This window comes from Enoplosus armatus, chromosome 16 (genome assembly GCF_043641665.1).
Source record: "Enoplosus armatus isolate fEnoArm2 chromosome 16, fEnoArm2.hap1, whole genome shotgun sequence".
Lineage (NCBI taxonomy): Eukaryota > Metazoa > Chordata > Actinopteri > Centrarchiformes > Enoplosidae > Enoplosus > Enoplosus armatus.
Window position 1 is genome coordinate 16,801,646 of NC_092195.1, and position 22,995 is coordinate 16,824,640.

Genomic DNA, 22,995 nt, shown 5'->3' on the forward strand with positions numbered 1-22,995 from the left:
AACAACCGGCCGAAGTGAAAGACTGGGCCGTTTTCTGTAACTGTAAGTTTTTGTACACTTTTCTGTCTTTAATGGTGTCGTGACAATTGGCAATAAAACGCACAGGATGAATCCGTGGTATTGCACGGTGTGTAGTGAAAGCGAGTGCCAGCAGCTGTTAGCCTCAAGGTGCCTTAAACGGGGGTGATCCCGGATTATACAGGTGAGATACCTTATGGTGTGCAACCCCAACCTTCACGTCTCAGTACTGGGACGTCGGCTTGTTTTGTAAAAACGAAACGAAGATCAGTTACTAGATACGAAGTGTCTTGTTATTGATTCAACCGGCTCTCGTTTGTAATTTTATGTAGTGGACTACGCAGGCTGTAGCTATCGGCCTTTATTAAATAATCTGACAGCTAGAGACATCCTGTCTTGATTAAACCCCAACTGTTGTTTTCAGACTGGCAAGATACATAATGCACGAGCCCACCATTTTGGATGAAATGCCTCAGAGATATTATCTCAGTGCTTTTACTCGTGCATTTCATTTGATTGACAGACCTTCATGCAATCAATCACGCACTTATTCGCACTTTAATCAGTTAATTAATCCGTACTCTCTAAGAATCAATCATTCTTACAGAGTAGTGCTGAACGAACAATGATTTCTGTGATTGGTATTACCTCAATTTATCATTTACTTGATGAAGTAAAAATAGTTATAGAGCCCAACACAGGCCACCAGATCTTATAATACCTTTAATATTCATCTCTAATATGAAAGTGGTAGACTTATTAATGCATGGCTTTTATATTTTATATTGATCCACTAGTGAATTTGTTGACAGTTTATTTAAGTCTTTTTTACTTGCAGCATCACAAAAACAGATACATCAAAACAGACCCGTTGACTCATCAGTAAACAGAATGAAAACCATCAATTTAGAAAACTGACACAGAACAGCCGTAAAAACAGTAAATGACAGTAATAACTAAAAGAAACGTGTAAAACTAAGAAATAAGACCAAGATAAAAGCAGGAAAGGCATAAAAATGTTCATGTCTATTTCCAGCAGTGCCTACTGTTTCAGCTATTTCTGCAAGACAAAACAAATGCAAACGAAGTACAAGGCATGCTGATATTGATATGAGTCTTCTGGTGAAAAATAGACTAATAGCGTGTGTTTACATACATTCAGAAGTTTTACTCAGTTGTAAGGTTAAACTATAATGGCCTCATTGTGTATGATATTCCTATACACAGGGGTTTATGGTATTGCTGTGATCCTAGGATTAGAATAGTTGTTGCTGTAAGGATGTTTCTGTAGTTGTCACAGCAAAAAGGGAGTATTATTATTTTGTTGACTATTTTGTTGACTCTCCCTCAGAGAGAAATAAAAACAACTTAATTTTCCTTCCCTGTAGCAGCCAGAAGAAGCTGTGCGTGGGACTTGGTGTCATTACAGCTCCACCAACCTGTCTGCCTAGAAGCCAATACAGAGCTGACAAATGCGCTATTGACTACTGCAACTGAGAGAGAGGAAGAAGAGGAAGAAACAGCCAGAGAGAGAGAGAGAGAGAGAGAGAGACAGAGAGAGACAGAGAGAGAGAACTTGTCCTTTCCGGATATAAGGGTTTTTTTGGTCACAGAGATCATTGTTTTGCATAAGCTTCTCAAGGGAAAAGTAGCTATTGAAATGTCTATAATGGCTGAGCTGTCATCAGCCCAGGTGAACGAGTGCTCCTGAGTGTTTCTGCTGCTGCACACACTCAGAGTGACTTCAGCAAGGAGGAAAAACGTGACTGAATCCCTCAAACTTTCTGTCTGGATTATTTTTACCTGAAGCATTTTTTCCCCTTTTTTTGTGGTTCACCTGGGAGAGAAAAAGAAGTGCACGAGGACAAATGACTGTTTGTGGGTTTTGGACTTACTGCTGTTGATTATAGCACAGAAGGAGGCTGCTGGGACTCAAGTGTCTGTGTGCAGGAAGGCAGATGAACCTATGGAGACAGACCATACAGGTTTGTGTCAGCAGTTCATGTTGTGTGCATATGTGAGAGCTGGTGATCTGTGCCAGGTGATCACAGCTTTGCTGTTTTTTTTTTAAACATCATGTTTGTAAAATGTATTATAGCAACATTTACAGTTTTAACATGTATAATATAGTTGCGACAGATGTACGTGTTTTCAGCTCAGACAAAATGATTTGCTATCATGAAATTAGAATCTAATTGTTTCTGAAGTAATCTGCTATCTTGAACTCTTTACTGTAAAGTAGTAATTCTGCAATGAGTATCACCATCTGCACGTTTTAAATACTGACTGATAGAGTAACATTATTTCCAACCATATGGATCTATAGAATTTAGCTAACATTTACAGACAGTCGGCACAGCAGATGCTTGTGAAAGCTGCTTTACATATTGCCATATTTCCCAATAGTAGTCTCCTGGCGAGACGTTGCGGAGAAGAGGTCTGCTGACGTCTTGAACAAAGTGTCCCAGGACCTGTACTGTTCACCCCCCACCCCCCTTTTTTTATACCCTTCGGGCTGTAAGAACTTGCATGAGAATCTGAGAGGGGGAAAAGTGCAGTATGGCTCTTTTACTCTGACTAACTCCATGTGTTTCTCATCAAATCTTAAGTCTGACTTACTGAAGTGGTAACTTTGTACCTCAAGACAATAGATTCACGTAAGCGGAACAACATAATGTTGACCATTCTCATGAGTGCAGTACAACAATCTGCGTCTTGCTCCTTTTTTGTGTCTCATTCAGCAGGTTAAGTATTCGCTAGCATGATTTAATTACCGCTACTGATTACATTGAAATGAGAAACTCATCACACTTCCTGGAGGAAAAGGACATTAAGCATTAGGAAGTTGACTCAGGGATCTGGATGGCCTGATACTGTGTCTCAAGCATAATTTAACATATGTTCTACTGTCCTGTCAAATTAGATAAATTCACTTTCTATATTGTGAAGGCACTTGTATCCCTTTTACATCAAGGTTTCATGTTCAAACTGTGAATTCCACTTGGGGCTGACCAATGTCCGATCCTTTTGTACCCAGAGTGGCTTACAATAAGTGCCACAAAGAACTCAAACTATAGTATGGAGGACCGGTGAGGGATGTGATAAAACTGCTGTGTATTGAGTGATTGTTGTGATGGTTGCACATGAGAGAGATACGAGCGTAGGAGAGAGGTAGAAATGTATGTTTGTTTGCATACTGCAACCTTTCAAAGTGTAGTATTCCCAGATATTAACATCTACTCATTATCACATTCAGTAGGAGCATGCCGGCTGCAAGACTAGACACCGGGTAGATTGCATAGTTAAGAGTATGTATATTGCTTAATGTGTTGAGCTATGCCTTTGGCTAAGACAGAGGGACAAAGACACCTGTCACAGAAGTATGTTCATTTACTTGTCTTGCTCAGTTTCCCTTTTCCCTTTGTGTTGCTTCAACTAATAATTAAAAGGAGTGAACTCACAGGATTGTGAGTCATGTTACTGTCAACAAGATATTGTTGCATAATGAAACAGACCTGTTTTATTTGTTGCACTACACTCACACAGGGGATATTTCTTTCTCATAATTACAAGAGAAGGCAGCAGCCAGAGTTCTTATGTAAGGGGAAGACGTGGAGTGTTTGCTTCCAACCAATCACTAAACTAAATTGTTATTTATTTCTACCTTCTTCCTCCTGATATGTTGTTGTCTTTGACATCTTTTAATGTTTAGATCCAATATGTCAGGTACATGTTATTGTAAAGGGAAGTCCAAAGTAACATTCCTATTCTTTGCTCTCTCTGCAGAGTATCCCCAGTTGAATTGGTTGAATCTTATTTGCATGAAATTTTGTTATCAAGTTGATGTGTTATCGGTTGTTCAAATTCTATGGAGTGCTTCTCTCAAGAGCTGACGCACTATAGTCTGTCAGTAATCAAGGCGGAGAAGGAGGAAAAACCTGAATAATTCATATCAGGGGGGCGACATGGCTGAAATCACCATAAAAAATATTAATAAGAACATTTTTCTGGTAGCTGTGTCCCACTGTTATGCATTATATCTGACAAAACTCTTCTCGTGTGTAAAACAAAGATAGCAATAACTAATTTGTTCATTTGTAATTACGTTTTGTGTGGAATCATTCATTTGGACAGCAGAATTTTGTAAAACAATAACACCAAATGACCATATCACGATCCAATTCCATTAAAAGTCAGTATATTGAATGATCGCTCATGAATGATATGATCCACGTGTTAAATCATTTTCTCTCTTTTCCTTGCACTCTCTAGCGTAGTGTTTGAGCTGCTGAGCCTGTGAAGGCCCCGGAGGCGGCCATGTTGGATCTCTTCCAGAGAGTGCTGGTGTTGATCCGTCTTCACCCATCACCTCACAGCACCTTGCTGCCAACCTAACTCCTCGCTCCCTCTCTCTCCCCGAATCTTTCTTCCACCGCCTGGCCGGGAGAAAGGTAAACATGCCGTGTTTTGCAGGTTGCAGTTTTTGTTTCTCAGTAGGTGTGTTTGGTTATTTTCAGCCAGGTATTTGAGTAAACCATCTGTAGATTCAGTGTGTTAGTTTAACTGACCCCCAGGGATCAATAAAGTATTTCTGATTCTGATTCTGAAAACTGAACGTCATCCTGCTGTAATGAAATCTTAAATCTAAATTATTTTCTTGTGCAGTCTCTTATGACCCTTAAGGCTTCTTTGGAACTAATGCTCTCAGTATATCTTTAATACTTTCCTCTATAATACTTTTTTTATGAGGGTATAAATGAGTAATTGTGCTTCTGTCAGCATCCGAGCATTGGTCCTTGTACACCTTGCAATGTTACATGAATAGTTCCACATTTTTGGAAATATACGTATTCGCCTTTCTTGGTGAGAGTTAGATGAAGAGATTGACACCACTCCCGTATCTGTATGATAAATATAAGTCTACAGTTAGCGTAGCTTAGCACGAAGACTGGAAACAGTGGGAAATAGCTTGCCTGGTTCTGTCCAAAGGTAACAAAGTCCGCTTACGAGCACCTCTAAAGCTCAGTAATAACACGCGTTATCTTGTTTGTTAAATCTGTACAAAAACTGAAGCGTAAAAACAACACGTGGTGTTTTACAGGGTTTTATATGCTGAACTATTTCTTCACCTGGCACGGTTACCTTCGGAAATAGACAGGCTAGCTGTTTACTCTTGTTTTCACTTTTTGTGCAATGCTAAGCTAATTGGTTGCTGGCTCTAACTACATGTTTAGCGTCCAGACATGAGATTGTTATCAATCTTCTCCTCTAAGTCTCGGCAAAAAAGTGTATGTGTATTCCCCAAAACTATTCCTTTTAAATTTTTTGTTATTTAGGTATCTTAATTTGCTTTGGTGGCCCACTTCGGTTGAATGAATGTAGAGGACATTTATAAGCCCACTAACATGGTTCTACTTCATTTTTCTAGGTCCTTGGTCCTTCTGTAAAATGTCCTATGCACACCACAAGCTGCTTACGTGGAGCTTACCTCAACTCCTCCTGCTACTGCTGACCTACCTCTGGCTCCTGGCTCCTCCCACAGGTAAAATAACCCAATCGTCACCCTGAACTCAACTGGCAAAACCACATTTGTTGACAGAGAACTGATAAGGAAACTCTCACATGTGCCTGTTAAACCACCAGCACTCATCTGCACAGTAGATTCACACGCCTTTGATTGCTCTAGGTGGGTCTACATCCGTTTTTCAATCTCATAATGATACTTGGATGGTTTTAGGCTGTTAGTTGGTGTTTACTGTCCTTCTAATCTGAGGAGGAGAGATAGAAGACTGTTGGCACCCCTACTGTGTGCGTATGTGTGCCTTCTTTCTGATGCCACTCTGCTCAGTGGGTTACAATGTAAAACAGGACAATAGGGGCTCTGTGAGTAGACATAGTGTATGTGTGTGTGATGAGGAGTGGGGGACAGAGCGGACAAGGGGTGGGATGACTAAACAGAGGCCAAAGGGTCCTTTCTCAAACAGACTATAGTGCTTTTGTGCGTTTTTGTATGTGGCAAGACCTGTGTTTTTCCAAACTCGAGTTACACTGACTGATAAAGTCAACCTCAGCTCTTGCGTTGCCATGGTAGCAACAGTTTCGGGTAAAGCACTGTCTGAGACAGTCTGAACTGCTTTTCTGTTTTTCTTTTGAAGCCGCTATAACTGACGGCCTTGCCATCAGCAGGACAAGCTCTCAGCTGGCTGACCTTGCACTCAGCTGAATCTTATCTTAAAAAATGTCCGGAAATATTGCTGCTACTGCTAATATTAAGATGTGTAATTCTTTGAAAGTTTCATGAATTTAAACTCTTTTCTATGCTATTTATGGTCGACTATATAGTTTTCATTGTTAGCGGTGGAGTCACTTCGCCTACAGTACCTACACCAGAGGGATTCACAGGAAACAGTGCAGCCTGTAATCCAGTGTTACTGTTTGTAATTTTATCTCACAGATATCAGCCTCACTGTTTACTGTTCCCTCCCTTACAGCCGTATCAGAGCTGCAATAAGTTATTGCTAATGCGGAGCGCCTTGGTAGCCGAATGGTTACAGCGCATGCCACATGGCGATTCCAGCCAGTGACCTTTTGTTGTGTCAAACCCTTCTCTTTCCTCGTTTCCTGCGTACCTCTTCACTTGTCACTATCAAATAAAAGCAAAAAATGCACCCAAAAAAAGTTATTGCCAACGCAAACCCAACATTTCCTACTGCTGATAGTGAAGCAGTCAAAGGAAATGCAATGTATTTATGACTGAGATTAGCGCTGACAGCAATCGCTCGTCAAACATGTGTCTACAAATCAAGACATGGGCAATTTTTTCGACAGCGGATCAGTTTTAAATATTGCATGGAATAGTGAAACGAGAAGGAACAGCCACAGTGAGCTGTTAGATGAAGAGTTGCAGGCTCCAGCATCTTGGGTAACCAGCTTCTTTTACTGTTCCCCCCCGATTGTGTGAGAAAACTACTGGAGCAGCGTGCAGCATGAAATCAGATCCCAGGTGCTGCAAAAAGGCAGTGTCTTTCTAAAATGTAGTGGAGAATACTGTTCAAAGGGGGCTACTAATAAATCATCATTACCTGTATTTCCAGTATATGATTGTTAACTTGTGTATGTATGTGTACAAACTACGGACTTCCGTGGTTCGACCATTCAGAACTACAAGACAAAAAAGGAACAGGTCTGCAGTTTTCTTAATTCACAGAGTGACTCAGCTGTGTTCCTTTGTCCTGGACTATTATTCACGGCTAGTTTGGCTTCTGTGTTTGTGTCGACATTCGTTTAAGTAGTGGTGAAGTATAACTTAGCTTTTCTCCCTGTGTTACTTTTACAGTCTGTGTTGTTTTATAGTCCGTGTTGTTTTATTGTACCTGGCTACACAATGAATGTCTCATGTGGGACAACGGTTGGGTTGAATTGAGCTCATTCGATACTGCAAAAGCTTGAATAAGAATAGTTTTCGCCCCCAGTGCAATGCTCTTGAAGAGAAACCCACAGCTAACTGTACCAGCTCATTGCACTGCTGATATGAGTCTGATATGGTCTTGATCAGAGGATGGAGTTTTGTGCGTACTGCATACTGTGCTTTGGGTTTTAATCAGTGTCTTGTTTTGTCAGGGAAAAGCCTCACTTCCTCTCTCTGCTGCTGACTTGGCTGACTGCTCAAACTGCGGCTGCATGTCGGCTTTTCTGAGAAATAATCAGTCAAAGCCTAATCTGTGAAAAGTCTCACTAGTTGGGACCGGAATTCGCTGTGGGTTTCACTTTGCCCCTTTGCCTTTGACAATGCCAAGAGTACCCAACAATGCCCTGATTGATATAAACAAGTGAAATCTCGAAAAAGCCTGGGAATTGCTGCCCAGTGGCGGATCCATGATGTCGCCTTTGGCAGATCCTTTTGATCAAACTACACGCTACACTAAACTCGTCCTCGAATTTCTCTGCTGGGAAATCAGTTCGTAACGTTTAACTGTTATCCTCACTTTCACCTCTATTTCATGACCAACTTCCACTCTTTTCTTTTAACTACGACCATGTTGCAAAGGGATTGATCTCTCACAGTGACTTGTAAAACATTTTGAACATCAGTACTGTACATAATTCTCCTTTCTTCCTTCCCTGTCCAGGTGTGTCAGCAAATCTCTGCCGGGTGACCGGCGGGGTGCTGGGGATCCACTGGAGCAGCGTCATCACCCTGGGTTGGCAGTCTCTGGCGGACGGGAGAGGCGGGGCGACATGTTGGGAGTCCTGCTGCTTGAATCCGAGCTGCAACGCCGTGTGGAGCCTCGGCGGGCGATGTGTGCTTCTCAGCTGCACGCGGGACAGGGGCTGCCACATCTCCTCCCTGCCCCAGCCCCACCAGGAGTCCCTCGGCCTCCTTCAGCTTCTCTCAAAGGTACAGAGAGCAGCTGAAACAACATCTAGACTTATTTAAATAATCCAAGTTTCATTGGTTTAGTCATTTCTCCTGATGGACCAGTTTGTCTTTTCAGATGGTACTGTCATTGATTAGGGTAATGCCAACATGACTCTCTATTATTTGGAAGATTCATCATCTGTTTATACGTTTTGAGCAGAACATGAGTATGTTGTTTCAAAAATAAAGCTAGGGATGCACAGGTTAGACACCTTATGAAGCAGATCGGATATCAGCCAGATTCAACCGATCCACATTAAATACAACCCGGGTCATTTAAATTTGGGGGAAAAAGAGCATCAGATCAGGAATTTGTATTGGTATCAGAATCAGAATCAGAAATACTTTATTGATTCTGATTCTGATTCTGATACCAATACCATATCAGCAGATACCCTGAGATGTGGGTGTATAGTAGTATTGCATAGTAGTTTATAAAATATTGTTCTAACACTCTTTGTTCTCTGTAACTTTACTTTAAGGGTCCAGTCATGAGAAGACGCAGAAAAGCTCGTCACACACAGCATGCAGGAAGCAACACACCGCACACTGGACAACTTACCAGCACGGTAACGTTGGGGAGGGGGGAGGGTTGTATTATATTATAGGAGGGGAGTATATAAACAAATAAGGTAAAAATATGAACCTGGAAATAGGAGCCTACAACTTTTAATCGTTTCTGCAGGAAAGTCCTAAACCGGAAACAGCTCACCCAACTCCAACAGTACCAAGCACCATCACGCTTCTTCAAACAGCCCAAAAGAACCATAGCCAGTTAGCCAATGGGAGTGCAGACACCGCTCCAGCTCCATCACAGCAGAGCTCAACGGTGGACAACACCGTCGATACAACTGCGTCTTCCAATAGCAGTGACGTTGGCACACCCACAGCGACTGCAACTGCTATCATTCCAACACCGGCTGGTAAGGAAGCTACTGTCTGCAGCAGTTGGTTTCACATACCCAGACAGCAATCACCTATTTCCAGCTCATTCAGTAATATGTCTTGTCCTCATTTATTAATTATGAACTAATATATAATGTAGCAGCACTGTGGTTTTGCAGCCTTGGAGGAAGGTTTCATATCACTTTCAGGTCCTTTCTTTTGTGAAGTTAGTTCGTATACATGTTTATCCTTTAAGCTTGCTTTTTTGGTTGCACGCACTCCTCAACCAGTGCTTCACTCATGAAGATGTACTTTGCCCACAAATTTTATGGCAGACTGCTCAGATGTTTTTCCAGATCAAAGCAACAATGAGTATAAGCAATAGGAATGTGCTGAGGCATGCTGGGCTTCTATAAACAGGAACGACTCGTATGATCAGTTTCTCCTCCCCTGAAGAACAATATCTCAATTTAACTGGTATTACCTTTTAAAAATGGCAACAATGCATGTGTTTGTAGCTCTTTAAACTAACATTAGATTTACTAGAGCAAACAATAACAAGCTGAGCTGGTATAAAAGAAAACACAGAAGTTGTACGAAGGTCAGCTGCGTTTCACGAGGAGCTTAGTCTTGCATACCCCACAAGAGCCTGTGATTCTGAAAGAGGACATCTCATATTGTCACTTTTCACAATTCAGTTTGTTTTAAAGGGAAACCAGTTTTACACATCGTGATCAGTTTACCAGTCATGTGAAATACTACTCAGCCTTTGAAAGAGTTGTATAATAACTCCTGTGGTTTTAGAGAGAGTCTGAGAAAATAACAAGCAATTGTTTTATTTCATCTCAGCTTGGAGACTAAAAACATTTTAATGGAAAGCTTATGTCACTAATTGGGCTGTAGAATGGGTGACTTACTATATGTGTTTACCAGGCATGGAGGGTCTAGTGAATAGAAACTATTGAGTTGCATTGTGGGAATTGTAGGATTCTGGATTTTTTTAGCTTGACCCATACTAGGGACTAAAATTCAGGATATTTTGGCCCCTGCTGCATCAAGTTTATGTTGCCTTATCGTTTTTTTGTGTGTTTGCGGTTAGACGCATAACACTTAATGTGACCCTAACCCACCAAAGACCAATGAATGATAATAATAAACCTGATATTACATTACATGGATAACTTAACAACATCTACAGCTTGATCTACTTACAAACTTGTCAACAAAAAAACCCCAAAGTAACAGAGAACGCCTGTGCAAATGTAACCCTGCAGTTACTGCATGAACAGTATATTATATATCATTCCCATCTCATTTTCTCAAGTATATGCATATGGACATGTGCATCTGGAGACCTAGGAAGAAGGGGAAAAAAGAGATGACAATACCCCTATGTGTAAATTGACCCTGAGGTGTGCTATTCTATCTCCCATCGAATACTTTACTCTCTGACCAGTTCCTGTCTTTTGGTTGCCATGCTGTACTTTTTTTTTTGTCATCATCTCTGAACCTGTGTTGTTTTCCATGACAGTGAGGGAGCTGGTGGTGTCGGCAGGAGAGAGTGTGGAGGTCACGCTGCCTCGCAACGAGGTCGAACTCAACGCCTTCGTGGTCCCAACACCCCCAAAGGGTAAAACCTTGGAAATATTAGATAAGCTATTGCATTTCTTTACCTGGAAACTACCTGGATACATGTTTTCTGTCATTGATATGTAGCAGATTTTTATTACACATGGAGGTTGATTTTTTTTTTCTAATATTCTTCTAGTGTATAGATGAGTTGTCAAAGTTTTCCAGTCTGGAAATATCTGGAAGATTTGACTTTTTATGTAGCCTAATTGCAGACCGCCTGTCATTTAGCATGTTTTGATATTTTTGGTGTTCAGTAATGGAGTGATGAAGCACAACCTGCTTGACAGTCACCAACAGCATACTGTACGTCACACTGAACACACACAGAATTTCAAATCCAGACTGGAAAAAGATTATACAGTTACGAAGAGGACTGCACGTCATAATTTTGTTAATCCCTTGATCCCTCCTCGACATGCTCTAGCCATACTAAAATCTCTCATCTGGAAATGATCCTTATCTGATAGATTTTAATTAAATGCATGAGCAGTTTTGTTTTAATGTAGTTACTTAATTTATTTCTTTACAGGGATAAACTATGCATTTGACTGGCGTCTGATAACTCATCCCAAAGATTACAGCGGGGAGATGGAAGGGAAACACAGCACGACACTTAAACTCAGCAAGGTACCGATCACAGCTTTCATATTCATGTTCTGCCTAAATAAAACATGCAGCTGGAGCTCTTTTGAATGTATTAACACAGGTTTCAGTAGTGTGTAAAGGACACAGATCGTCTCTAAAAGATCGCTTCCTCTTTCTGCTTGCTTGATTTGCTCACTTTATCCTTTCTCTCTGCCAGCTGACTGTAGGCCTGTATGAGTTTGAGGTGGCGGTGGACGGGGAGGGGGCCCATGGAGAAGGTTACGTCAATGTCACAGTTAAACCAGGTGAGGTCAAACATTCAGCACCATGTAAACTCTCACTCACAATGTGGTGATCTTAAAAGTGGTGAGTGCAGTTGTGAGTGTTTATGTGCCCCCTGTCAAAACAAACCTGCAGATATAATACAACCAAAACACAATATAATACACATGCCTTGAAGTAAATGTAAATTTGTCACAATGTTTGTTTTTTGATTTCTGAGCTCGTCATTCAACTTAATGGACATTTTTGAGGCATCACAGAACTTTGTAATATTTTCAACTGCTGCGCCACCAGTTCATGCAGCGACAACTTTAAATAGAGGAACAAATCAAAAAGGAAAGGACATAAGTGAGTCATTAATTAGTTGTATGTTGCCTGATGCAAATTTGTGATTTGAGCTATTGGGTTATATAAATATAATTGACTTGACTTGCGGCAAAATCTTAAGGCCTAAAAGCCTAACAAAATTGTATGGCAAACATTGGAAAGCATATGCAAAGAGACACATTCACAACTGACTCTCAGTAACACTGACTGAAAGACACTTTATGGGAAATGTTTGTAACAACAGTACAACCTTGAGCCTCAAAAATGTTTTTACTGCTATCTGCAGTGAGGTTTTGATATTGATACTGCAAGTTTCTGCTTATATTTCAAAAAAGAATATTATGAAATGATTTTATAAAAGCTTAACATTTGCAAAGCTTTAGTATTATTGCAGGACCATTACAATGTAACATGTTGTTGTTACTTGAACCAGTTCCTGTATGTCTGTGCGGTGCTTCCTTTTATGGAAATTTGCCGCTTGATATTAACTGTGTCTAATAGTCCATATGCTAACTATGATTAAGCTCAGCAATAATATGGTGTGGCATAGCATAGCATTTCTGCTACTGTAGGTCTTCAGAAGGCCATGGCTAATGTTTGATGGTATTATCTTCCCTAACTGTAACTACATGATATGACTCAGGAACCAGTCCACAGTTATGCCTCATGTTGACTAAATAAACTCAGATCTTCTCGCTGGAAGACGAGGCTGATTTCCTCCCACGCACACTTGTATTTGTGCCAAGGTAGCCACTGACTTGTGCATGTTGCCTCAGTCACAAACAGTTGATGTGCAGCTCAGTAAGCGAGTTAATTTCTTGTTTTCCACCTGACAGAGCCGCGGGTAAACAAGCCTCCTGTTGCCGTAGTTTCCCCAAAGTTCCAAGAGATCTCCTTGCCAACCAGCTCCACGGTCATAGACGGCAGCCGTGAGTGTCCCACATGACACACACACATACTCAAACATCCTTAACACCAGCTAAAAAGAGAGGCTTTGTACCTAGAATATCTTCTCATGCTATCAAATGTATTTAACACCATTCCCCTGTGCCCCTCTTCTTCTATTCCCTTCCTCCTCTTCACAGAGAGCACCGATGATGACAAGGTGGTGGCGTGGCACTGGGAAGAGGTTAAAGGTCCCCTGAGGGAGGAGAAGGTCTCTGCGGACACCCCGGTCCTCACCCTCACCAGCCTGGTGCATGGGAACTACACATTCAGGTAGGGGTGGAGATGGATGACATTGTTTTAACTTTGAGAGGAGAGAGCTCAAGGTTTCAGGTGTATTTTTTTGATTAAATTGGCAATAAATATGTTACGAACATCCACTCAAGAGCCTCTAAAATGCGAATAAAAGAAACATCTCAGCATCTTGAATACTGGGCCCCATATCTCTATATATGTCTCTCATAATAATAACATTAAAGGCAGATGTCTGGCTTAAAGTAACTAAAATTCAAGTCAGAGACTTCTGTTTGCCATACAGTTTGTGTATTTAACCTAATGAACGTCCTTTCTCAGTTTGACAGTTACAGACTCAGACGGAGCCACAAGCTCGACACAGGCCACCCTGTCAGTCAACAAAGCCAAGGATTACCGGCCTGTGGCCAATGCTGGCCCTAACCAGGTTTGAAGTTTGCCATGGCTCTTAATGCACCAAACCACGTTTTTATAATCGTATGACTGTGAAGTAGGTTACTTAACTTTATTCATGAAACGAGTGCACTCCTCTTACTGCATCCAGGTCATCCAGTTGCCACGCAACTCCATCACTCTGTACGGCAACCAAAGCACAGACGACCATGATTCCCTGTCCTATGAGTGGTCCCTCAGCCCTGAGAGCAAAGACAAGGTGGTGGAGATGCAGGTGAGATACTCGAGGACGGTGCGCTTGATTTAATTCTCATGTTTCAGTTTATTTTTCCCTCATGGCTAACAGTGGCATCTTTTTGCGCTTTTTAGGGTGTACGGACGCCGATCCTGCAGCTGTCGGCTATGCAGGAGGGAGACTACACCTTCCAGCTGACCGTGACAGACTCGTCTGGACAGCAGGACACTGCGCAGGTCACCGTCATTGTGCAGCCAGGTAAATGGCTTGATAGCAAAACAGCTCCTGTTTATGCCACCTGAGCAGTTCTGAATAGTGTTTTCAGTGAAATGTTGAGAGGAATATTTGGTTTATCAGCTGCTGAGGGCATTAATTACAGCTCCTTACAACTGTCACTCTTTCCTTTTATTACGTCTATTCATTCAGCTGTTTGCGCTTAAACACCACTTGCCCTTACTCTCCCACAGGCTATATACAAATGTATAGATGAAATGTGAAGAGCATACTGAACGTCAGTACACACTGTAGCTGTATTTATACTTGCCCTCTAGAATGTGTGAAGCTGATGTCAGTACTTAGACTGCTGATAGGAAATTCTATTTGCTTTATGTTCGGTCACGAGTGTTTTGAGAGATGTAGAGGATAGACTGCAAACACACACTGGCCAGACAATTTTGCAGTGTTTGAACAGGACCTGTTATGTGAACACACATCCACCTGCCAGGTCAGACTAGGTCGACTCTTTGAGTAATAATATCTGAAAGAAAGTAGTAGTAGTAGTGTACAATAGAAATGATCATAGAACTGCTGATCTGAATACAGTTGTCGTTTTTGTCTCATAGTGGGAAGTTGTTAACTTAAAAAAATAATTTAAGAAGATTGTTGTTTACTTCTCACTCTTCTTTCTCACCTCTGAAATATTGGTCCATCTGTCAAACCATTGATTTGTCAGACACTTATCTGATTTGGATAAAAGCTGGAGAAATAATGCATGTTGACACAGTTGACCAAAGATTTAAGTTCAGAATTTCATAGTTTGAAAGGCCTTTAATGGACTATTGATTCCATTTTGTTGATAGTTGTGGGATAATGTGCTCTGTTAGCTTTCATTGGTTGTTGAAGAAATGATTCATGTGGTTTTCATTTAAGCTCAGAGGACAACAAGACACTTTTGACTGCCATTAGCCCACTAAGTACTCTATCTTTCATGTGGATTTTACAATGGAGATGTATTTTTAGTTTCCCTCTCACTCTCTGTCCTCCTAGAAAACAATAAGGCACCAGTAGCAGATGCAGGACCAGAGAAAGAGCTGACGCTGCCAGTTGATCGAACCACGCTGGATGGCAGCAAGAGCAGTGATGACCAGAAGATAGCCACCTACCACTGGAAACAAACCAAGTCAGTCAGACACATGTGCACACATCTGTGCAGACATCGATTTCAAAACAAACTGTTACACCTTATTGTTGTTGTTGTTTATACTTCTACAGTAAATGCTCCTTCACACTCTGTCTTTCTGTCCGTCTGTCCCTCCATCAGGGGTCGTGATGGTGTGAAGATTGAGAATGCGGACAGTGCTGTTGCCACGGTGACTGGTCTCGAGGTCGGCACGTACGAGTTCACCCTGACAGTAACTGATGAGAGGAAGCTGCAGAGTAGCGACACCGTCACGGTCATCGTCAGAGAAGGTTAGGAGATGTGTGTGTGTGTGTGGACTAATCCTTCTCTCTTTAGCATAATAGCTGTCTGCCTTTGGAGTCAGACAGGTGAGGATTATGGACATTATGAATTTACAATGAAGGAAGCATTACAAGTACATTTAAAGCAGAAGTCGTTCGGATCTCAGTATTTTTGTTGAAGATACGACAACAGGGAGTTTATATGTTCAGGGAATGTTTTTGAACTTGTTTAATGCACAGTGGAAGTAAATCCCTGTGGAAGTGTTTATTTTGGATCTCTTTTAGCTCAAGGCCACTCTCCCAAGAGTCCATAATATAATCACAATAAAAACATTTTCAGAAATACTGTACAAACACACACATGCACACACATACTCACTGAATATTCATATGATTATAAATACCTGCACACACAGACACACTTTGGTGATATGTAGTATTATTTTCTCTATTCCTCATGTCACCTTTATGTTTGTTTATCTTAATTACAGTTTGTTCTGAATGCTTATTGGCCTTTTAAATATTTCAATTTGTTCTGAAGGTTTATCGACCTTTTAAACTTTAGAAATTTTCCAAATTGCACAATTGAATGTTGTCTCACAAAAGGGCCATTCAATTATGTTGTGTGACTCAGAGGTTAATGTTAATAACAGGAAACAGCCCGTTCAACATAACAGTCGCACAACAATCACTGTATTTTTCTTCTAAATTTTCTGTTGGAAATCTTGCCAAAATCTTATGTGTCATAGTTATACGATAGTTACATACAACCTTTACTTCCTTTTGATAATTACAACATGTAATATGTAATCTTTACAGGTTTACAGGTTGTTGATCATGACACCTTGGCAACGGCATTTAAATGCAATTGAAAAGCACGAACTCCAATCAACCTCACATTGTCCTGTTGGATTGGGGGTCACTCCTACAAGACCAGAAACAAAACGTGTATATTAATCCAAAAAAGACAACAAGTGTGGGTTCCAATAAGAGAAACTCAAAAATATAAATAAGAAACCAAAGTATAAAAATATGCTGCAAAGACATAGACACCATGGAAATTTGTGGTGGCAAAGATATTTCTTTACATTAAAGCAACCTCTTGGGATAAAATGTCTCGTGTACCTTTTTAAAGTGTTCTGCAGGCACTTGAAAAACCCTGTTATGATGTTGCAAGATAATCATCAATCCACAATCTGTACAACCTGTAGTTGCAAAAGCTATAACAGGTATTACTGTGATCTAAACTGTACAAAACATTGGGGTCATTTTCTATAAGGTAGTTTTTCCTGTATTTGTCCTCCCTTGTAATTGATGTGGATGTAACAAGGACAACAAGCAAGAAACACTGACTTTTACTGTTCCCAGATCCACCTCAGTGAATGAACACACAGTATCTCTAATGTTTTTACCACCAGAACTGGACCAGCCGCCGGTAGCTCATGTGGTGTCGAGTCCACCCATCGCTCTGCCTGCCAGGACCGCCACTCTGGATGGATCTCACTCCACTGATGACAAAGGTGGAGTCAGCTACCTGTGGACCAGAGATGATAGCAGCCCTGCCGCTGGGGTGAGACTGGCTGTTGTAACGAGGCCTTTTACCGAATATTACAGATGATTTTTGTTTGCTCTCATCTAGTTTATAATAATTTATGATGAACCGAATATAAAACTAAAGGCAATTCCATCTCAAGACAAAGGTTATACATTCTATCTTCTTTTGTTTTAATAGGATGTACTGAACAACTCCGACCACCAGGCAGTGCTGTTTCTGGGAAACCTGGTGGAGGGGAAGTACAGCTTCACCCTGACTGTAACTGACAGTAAGGGACAGACCAACACTGACAGGGGAACAGTGGAAGTCAAATCAGGTAAAGTGACGCACAAACCTACAGTATACACACACACACACGAGACTTTCACTCTGATTAAAAACTGCTGCTGATGCTTTTGTGTCGTCTCTTTGTAGTTGTTTTGTGGTGCATTTTTTCCCCCTCATAATCATAATCATTTTGTTTGTGTTGCGATTTCACCGTATATGTTAAGAGAGAGAGAAGTGTTGTTTTATTACTCTTTCTATATTATTGTGTTTGCTCTTTCCACTGCCACACACTGAACATTTTCATGTGGTTATTGAAGGCTATTTTCAGGAAAAGTTGGGTATATCGAAAGTTACATTTCAGCATTTTTTCACATAATATCTCTTAGGATGTACTGGAGTTTCTTTTTGCCTTCAAACGAGTCCATGCATACAAATGGTTTCCACACAGCAGGAGACTCGATAACCAACAGCAGAAGGTTGAGCGGGTCAGTGTGCAGCATACGGTGAACAGAAACAAACGCAGCCAGAAACTAATCCGTCACTTGGTGCTCTGGCCTCTTTCCCAGATTACAGAGTGTCAGATGGATCCTGCAATCAGCCAGTTTCTCTCTCTGCTTGTTACTTTTTCTTTCCCATTCCTCTCCTCCCTACCCTTCCCCCCCCGTCCATGTCTCTTCTGTCTTTTTAATCTCCTTTCTCACCTTTTCTCTCTCTCTCTCTCTCTCTCTGTTTATCAGACATATGGGAGCGTGACCTGGTGGAGTTGGTGCTGGAGGTCTCTGTATCTCAGGTCTCCCACCGTCAGCGTGACATGCTGCTGCGCCAGGTCGGGGTCTTACTGGGCGTGCTCGACAGTGACATCATTGTGCGAGAGATCAGTGCGTTTAATGAGCACAGGTGAGTCTTTCTGCAATTTTTTGACTGGTTGATTTTAGTTTTATTTCTGTCTGTCTGTCTGACAGACTGTCTTTTCTCATATTTTCCTCGAGCTCACAGACTTTTATTATAACCCCGACTTGACTTTTCAAGTGTGAATGAGTGGTGATTTGGCATCATTATATAAGTAAGCATTTTTCACTTCTCACTCCCTCCTCAGCACCCGTTTGGTCTTCCTGGTGTCAGGCGGTCCAGGGCGCCCTCCTCTGTCTGGCCACAGCGTTGCACTTGGCCTCCGCAACAAGCTGCGCAAACAGAAGAATGACTTTCTCATCTATAAGGCCAGACGAGTGGATACAGTCAGTGAGTACATGACAGACGTAGTTTGTAAGAGACACACACAACTGAGGAAAAACAGTCAAGAGAAAGAACATATACTTTGTGAGCAGAATTAAGTGGTACTATGATGAACATGAATTAAGATGGAATTAAATTGTATATATTAGTTCACAAGCATTTTAAGACAGGTTTCATGTTTTTACTTGTTGTTCACTTGCAGCCAGAAGCCACAGGCAGGTTATAGAGGTGAAGAGGTCAAAGCAGCTCTGTTCCTAAGATAATGGTCAGATGATGACAGGGATTGATATGACTCGAGTTATATCCTTCTTGACTCTTTTCCCTTGCCTCTGTGGTGCAACCTGTACACTGTTATCTTATTCAATGCACCCATGGTGTGTTGTTGCTCCTTAGTTCTCTCAGTCTGCTTTCTGTCATGTAATGTTGGATGTTAAAGCTCTACTTTAATGTCGACCGTACTTTCTGTCGTTCTCGTCCCCCAGTCTGCCAGCTGAACTGCTCGGGTCACGGCGAGTGTGACTCGTTCACACGGAGCTGTGTCTGCCACCCTTTCTGGATGGAGAACTTCATCAGAGCGCAGCTTGGAGATGCAGAGAGCAATTGTGGTGAGATGAGATGAATCTTAATTTAATATTTTAGTAGGTTAGTGCATCGGATGTAATGTAGCTCTACGATAGAACTCATGTGGCTTTAATCTCCTCACATATTCAAGTTCCACGTATTCCATTACATACTTTGCTTTTGTGTCTAACTAAATGTTCTGTTTTCAGAGTGGAGCGTACTCTACGTGACTATAGCATCCTTTATGATTGTGGTTGCTATAGCAACAGTTGTCTGGGGGATGGTGTGTTGCTGCAACAGGTGAGCACTATTTCTAAAATATCAAATATTATTATGATTATTACTAAATGTCTTTGGACACAAAGTATATGCATAATTTCTGAAACTGTTGGAATTGTTTTTTTTAACTATTTATTGTCTTTTTGTACAAATATAGTAATAACGTGCAGTACATACAAACCTCTACTCACATATACACACACACACATATGTACAGTATGATAATAATAATGTAAAACGGCATACAATAAATTAAGAAAAAGGAGAAAATAAAGGTCATAGCACGTGTTTACATATGACATAAACTGGGTCAAAATAAAAAAACATAAGTATCAATTTCCAGTGTGTCGTGATTGTATTTGACCCTCTTCTTTAACTACTGCTGCACCAACCGATGATATCTGGTGTGTTTTTGTTTTCCTGAAAGACGTAAGAGCAAAGTGCGCAGAAGCAAAAGCAGGTATAAAATACTAGAAGCTGATGAGCAAGACAGTTTGGAGCTACAACCACCAAGAGCTGGTAAGACACACACACACACACACACACACACACACACACACACTATCACCATCACCATCACCATCACCGCACACTGTACTTTAAATAAAGGCTTTGATAAAATATTCTGCTCAGTCCAGGTTTGACACATCATGCTGTTTCTTTCTCTTCTCCTACCAGCCCGCATGAAGCCAGTGCCCGCTCCCACCTCCTCCGCCCTCATGCACTCGGACTCTGACCTGGACAGCGATGATGGGCAGGGCGGGGTCCCGTGGACGGAGCAGGAGCGCGGGCATCTACTGCGGCCCCAGAACGGCTCCCTGAGGAACGGACAGGGGCCGACGAGGGGCAAAAAGCAAAGGGAAGAGCTGCTATAGCAAGGGAGGAGGGGGGAGCTCGCTGCTGCCCTCACACACACATGCACACACCCCCTCTGGTCCTCACTCTTCCTGTTTCTCTTTTGTTGTTGTTCAACACAAAAACCTCACACACACCTCTCATCCATGAAGACAGACTGTGTGATACCTGGATTTAGGAAGAGGAAGAGAGGAAAAACATGCTGGAAACATGTTGTCCTACTGTCACAGGAAAAAACACCACTGTACTGAAATGTCCCTGCTCTCACACTGAGCCAATATGGAGGGGGAAAAACTTACCATTTCGTTGAGAACTAGGGGTGAGCACTGTGTGAATGGTATAAAACTATAACGTAAACCCCTTTTATTTAACACGGTGACATAAAGAATGTACTGTTGCCCCTCTTACTGACGTTGGTTAGAGACTGTGGGAGAGGAAGTAGCCTGAGTGACTTTCTGGATTAAAAAAAACAAAAACAAAAAAGCTTCAATGACACGAAAACCAGCCACTTGACACGCTCACACCTTGCCTCTTGTAGACACGCATGTACGCACACAAAGAAGTCGTATTCACACTGTTCCAGGTCAACCTGATGCTACCAAACACTGCCATGTTAAAACCAATGGTTCACTCTGCTCTGAGGCCAACACGGTGACTCTTTTGGAAAGAAAAAACGCAACCAAAATAGAGCTACCAACAGCAACGGACCCTCCTCCAAATACAAAAACAATGTGCATGAAGAGTGTCAGAGCAGTTCTGGTACAATTTGATACTGGAACGATCGCCTGCATGTCTGTATGTTGGGTGTATGTGTGGATTTTTTTTTTTTCTGGCTGCTGAGCCAAAAGATGTTTCTTCAGAGCAGTTTGTATGTTTTTATGTCTGTTATTAACCCCTGAAAGAGTCACAATGTTGTCAGTTGTGTCAGTCAGGAAAATAAAACACAGTGCTTCTCTGTGGATTAAGTCGCTGGAACACACACTGGAATACACAGCGTTAACGAGTTTGGTCTCGACGGAGACGTTAATGAGGAGAAGTTCACAACACAACTGGACACTGCTTCCTCACTCACCTCAATACTCATTAATGTAACGACTGCTTGAACCATGAAGACCACTTAGGGTTTTTTTTGTTTGTTTTTTAAAAAACCTTTTAGGCTGTGATTAGATGTCGATGCACTTTGATTTTATGTCTGTCAGCTTCAGTCTCATTTTGTCTCTTGTTGGTTAGAAGAGGGAGATCTGTGATGGTTAAAGTTGGAAGGTTCAGCCATAAACAGAACTCAAAACGCTAAATTTCATGACTTTATAGATCAAAAGGAAAAGGAAATATTTTTTCTGTGCAATTTCAGCAACCGATTATAATCTGTTTGGCTCCACATTTAGCCCAATATTCAATTAATTCAGTTTGGGGATTATAAAATTACGTTAAAAAAAACAAACAAAGGGAAATTTGTATGAGTGGCATGATCAAGGCAGAAATTAAAACAGGCATCACTAAACTTCCAGTAGGGCTGAACGTGAGCTGGATGTCCAGAATGACCTGAGACTGTGTTCTTCTTCTGGGCTGGTCGGCGCTGAGGCAAACCTTTTAACCAAATGACTCTTCCCTGCAACAGCTCAGTGTGTGAAGGCTTTGCATGTGAAACTGGCCTGTGAGTCACTTTTTCTTTGGTTGTTGAATGCTAAAAGGGTATGCCGTTGAGACAGTTCAACTTGTACTCTGCGTGAAATGAGCAATCATTTAAACATTTTGCAAAAAAAAAAGAAAGAAAAATGTCTATTTGTTACTGTTAAGTCATCTCATGCTGATGTCAGTTCTGCTTCATCAGGCCAGGACAGACAGTTTTAAAATATGTGTATTTCATTTAGACTTTCTTAAATTATCCGGCCATCTTTTGCCAACTTGTGTGAGGCAAATTAAAATCAAGTGCACCGAAGTGCCAACTCTGTAAAATGTCATCTTTTGAACACTTCAAAATAATGTCATATTCTTCCCATGTTTTTTTTGCACATCATAGGAAATGGCTTTTGGAGTAATTGATTCACTCTCATTTCGTGTTTATCTGTGTTCCTCCAAAACAATACAAAATTCAGCCTTTATTCTGCTACATGTACAACATTTAGGATTTATAGAAGTAAGTGAATTGACCTCGACTGATGGGAGTCCACTGTGAAGGCAGACAGAGAAAAAGGGGAGCAACTGTTAAATGAAGGCAGTTTAATTTAAGATGTTTTAGATACGGTTTTTAGTGAAGGATTACCCCCCTTCTTTCCTTCTGTGTGACCAGACCTGATGCAACTGGATAATCTGTAAAGTAAAAATAAAATGTTTCAGTTTGTTCTTGAGTTTTCTGAGAGATGTGTGCTTGTTTCAAAAACTGTGATGAAAGCATTTCTTCCTATTTATTCTGTTTGTCCTTAATCTCCCAGCCTGCACAGGTCAAACAAAAAGGACCATGTGATGTGACACTGGGGCTCCACCAAAGGCTTTTTAAGGTCCTGTAACGCTTGACATACTCAAGAACTGTAGACTATGAAGTTACAGTGGAAGCCTGAAATGCAAGATTGGCTGAGGACATAATTACAAGTT

The 22,995-nt window shown here is 41.2% G+C and overlaps 1 protein-coding gene across 1 annotated transcript; it reads left to right on the forward strand.

Moving 5' to 3' along the window:
* The first annotated feature begins 4,344 nt into the window (after positions 1-4,344).
* kiaa0319l (KIAA0319-like ortholog) lies at positions 4,345-20,423 on the forward strand. Its single transcript, XM_070921716.1, has 23 exons — positions 4,345-4,469; positions 5,447-5,560; positions 8,148-8,416; positions 8,920-9,006; positions 9,123-9,360; positions 10,854-10,952; positions 11,484-11,581; positions 11,757-11,844; positions 12,985-13,077; positions 13,234-13,366; positions 13,667-13,772; positions 13,890-14,012; positions 14,108-14,231; positions 15,240-15,372; positions 15,514-15,662; positions 17,072-17,223; positions 17,386-17,524; positions 18,213-18,372; positions 18,572-18,714; positions 19,191-19,313; positions 19,479-19,569; positions 19,976-20,067; positions 20,227-20,423. Exons 2-23 carry the CDS (start codon positions 5,467-5,469, stop codon positions 20,421-20,423), a joined length of 2,931 nt encoding a protein of 976 aa, XP_070777817.1. The 5' UTR covers positions 4,345-4,469; positions 5,447-5,466.
* Positions 20,424-22,995: the final 2,572 nt, after the last annotated feature.

Bases quoted from the DNA above. Each gene is read 5' to 3' on its own strand.
- kiaa0319l (XM_070921716.1), top strand. From the start codon at position 5,467: ATGTCCTATGCACACCACAAGCTGCTTACGTGGAGCTTACCTCAACTC. The intron at 9,007-9,122 runs GTAACGTTGGGG...TCGTTTCTGCAG, and splicing joins CTGGACAACTTACCAGCACG to GAAAGTCCTAAACCGGAAAC. The intron at 15,373-15,513 runs GTCAGTCAGACA...TCCCTCCATCAG, and splicing joins TACCACTGGAAACAAACCAA to GGGTCGTGATGGTGTGAAGA.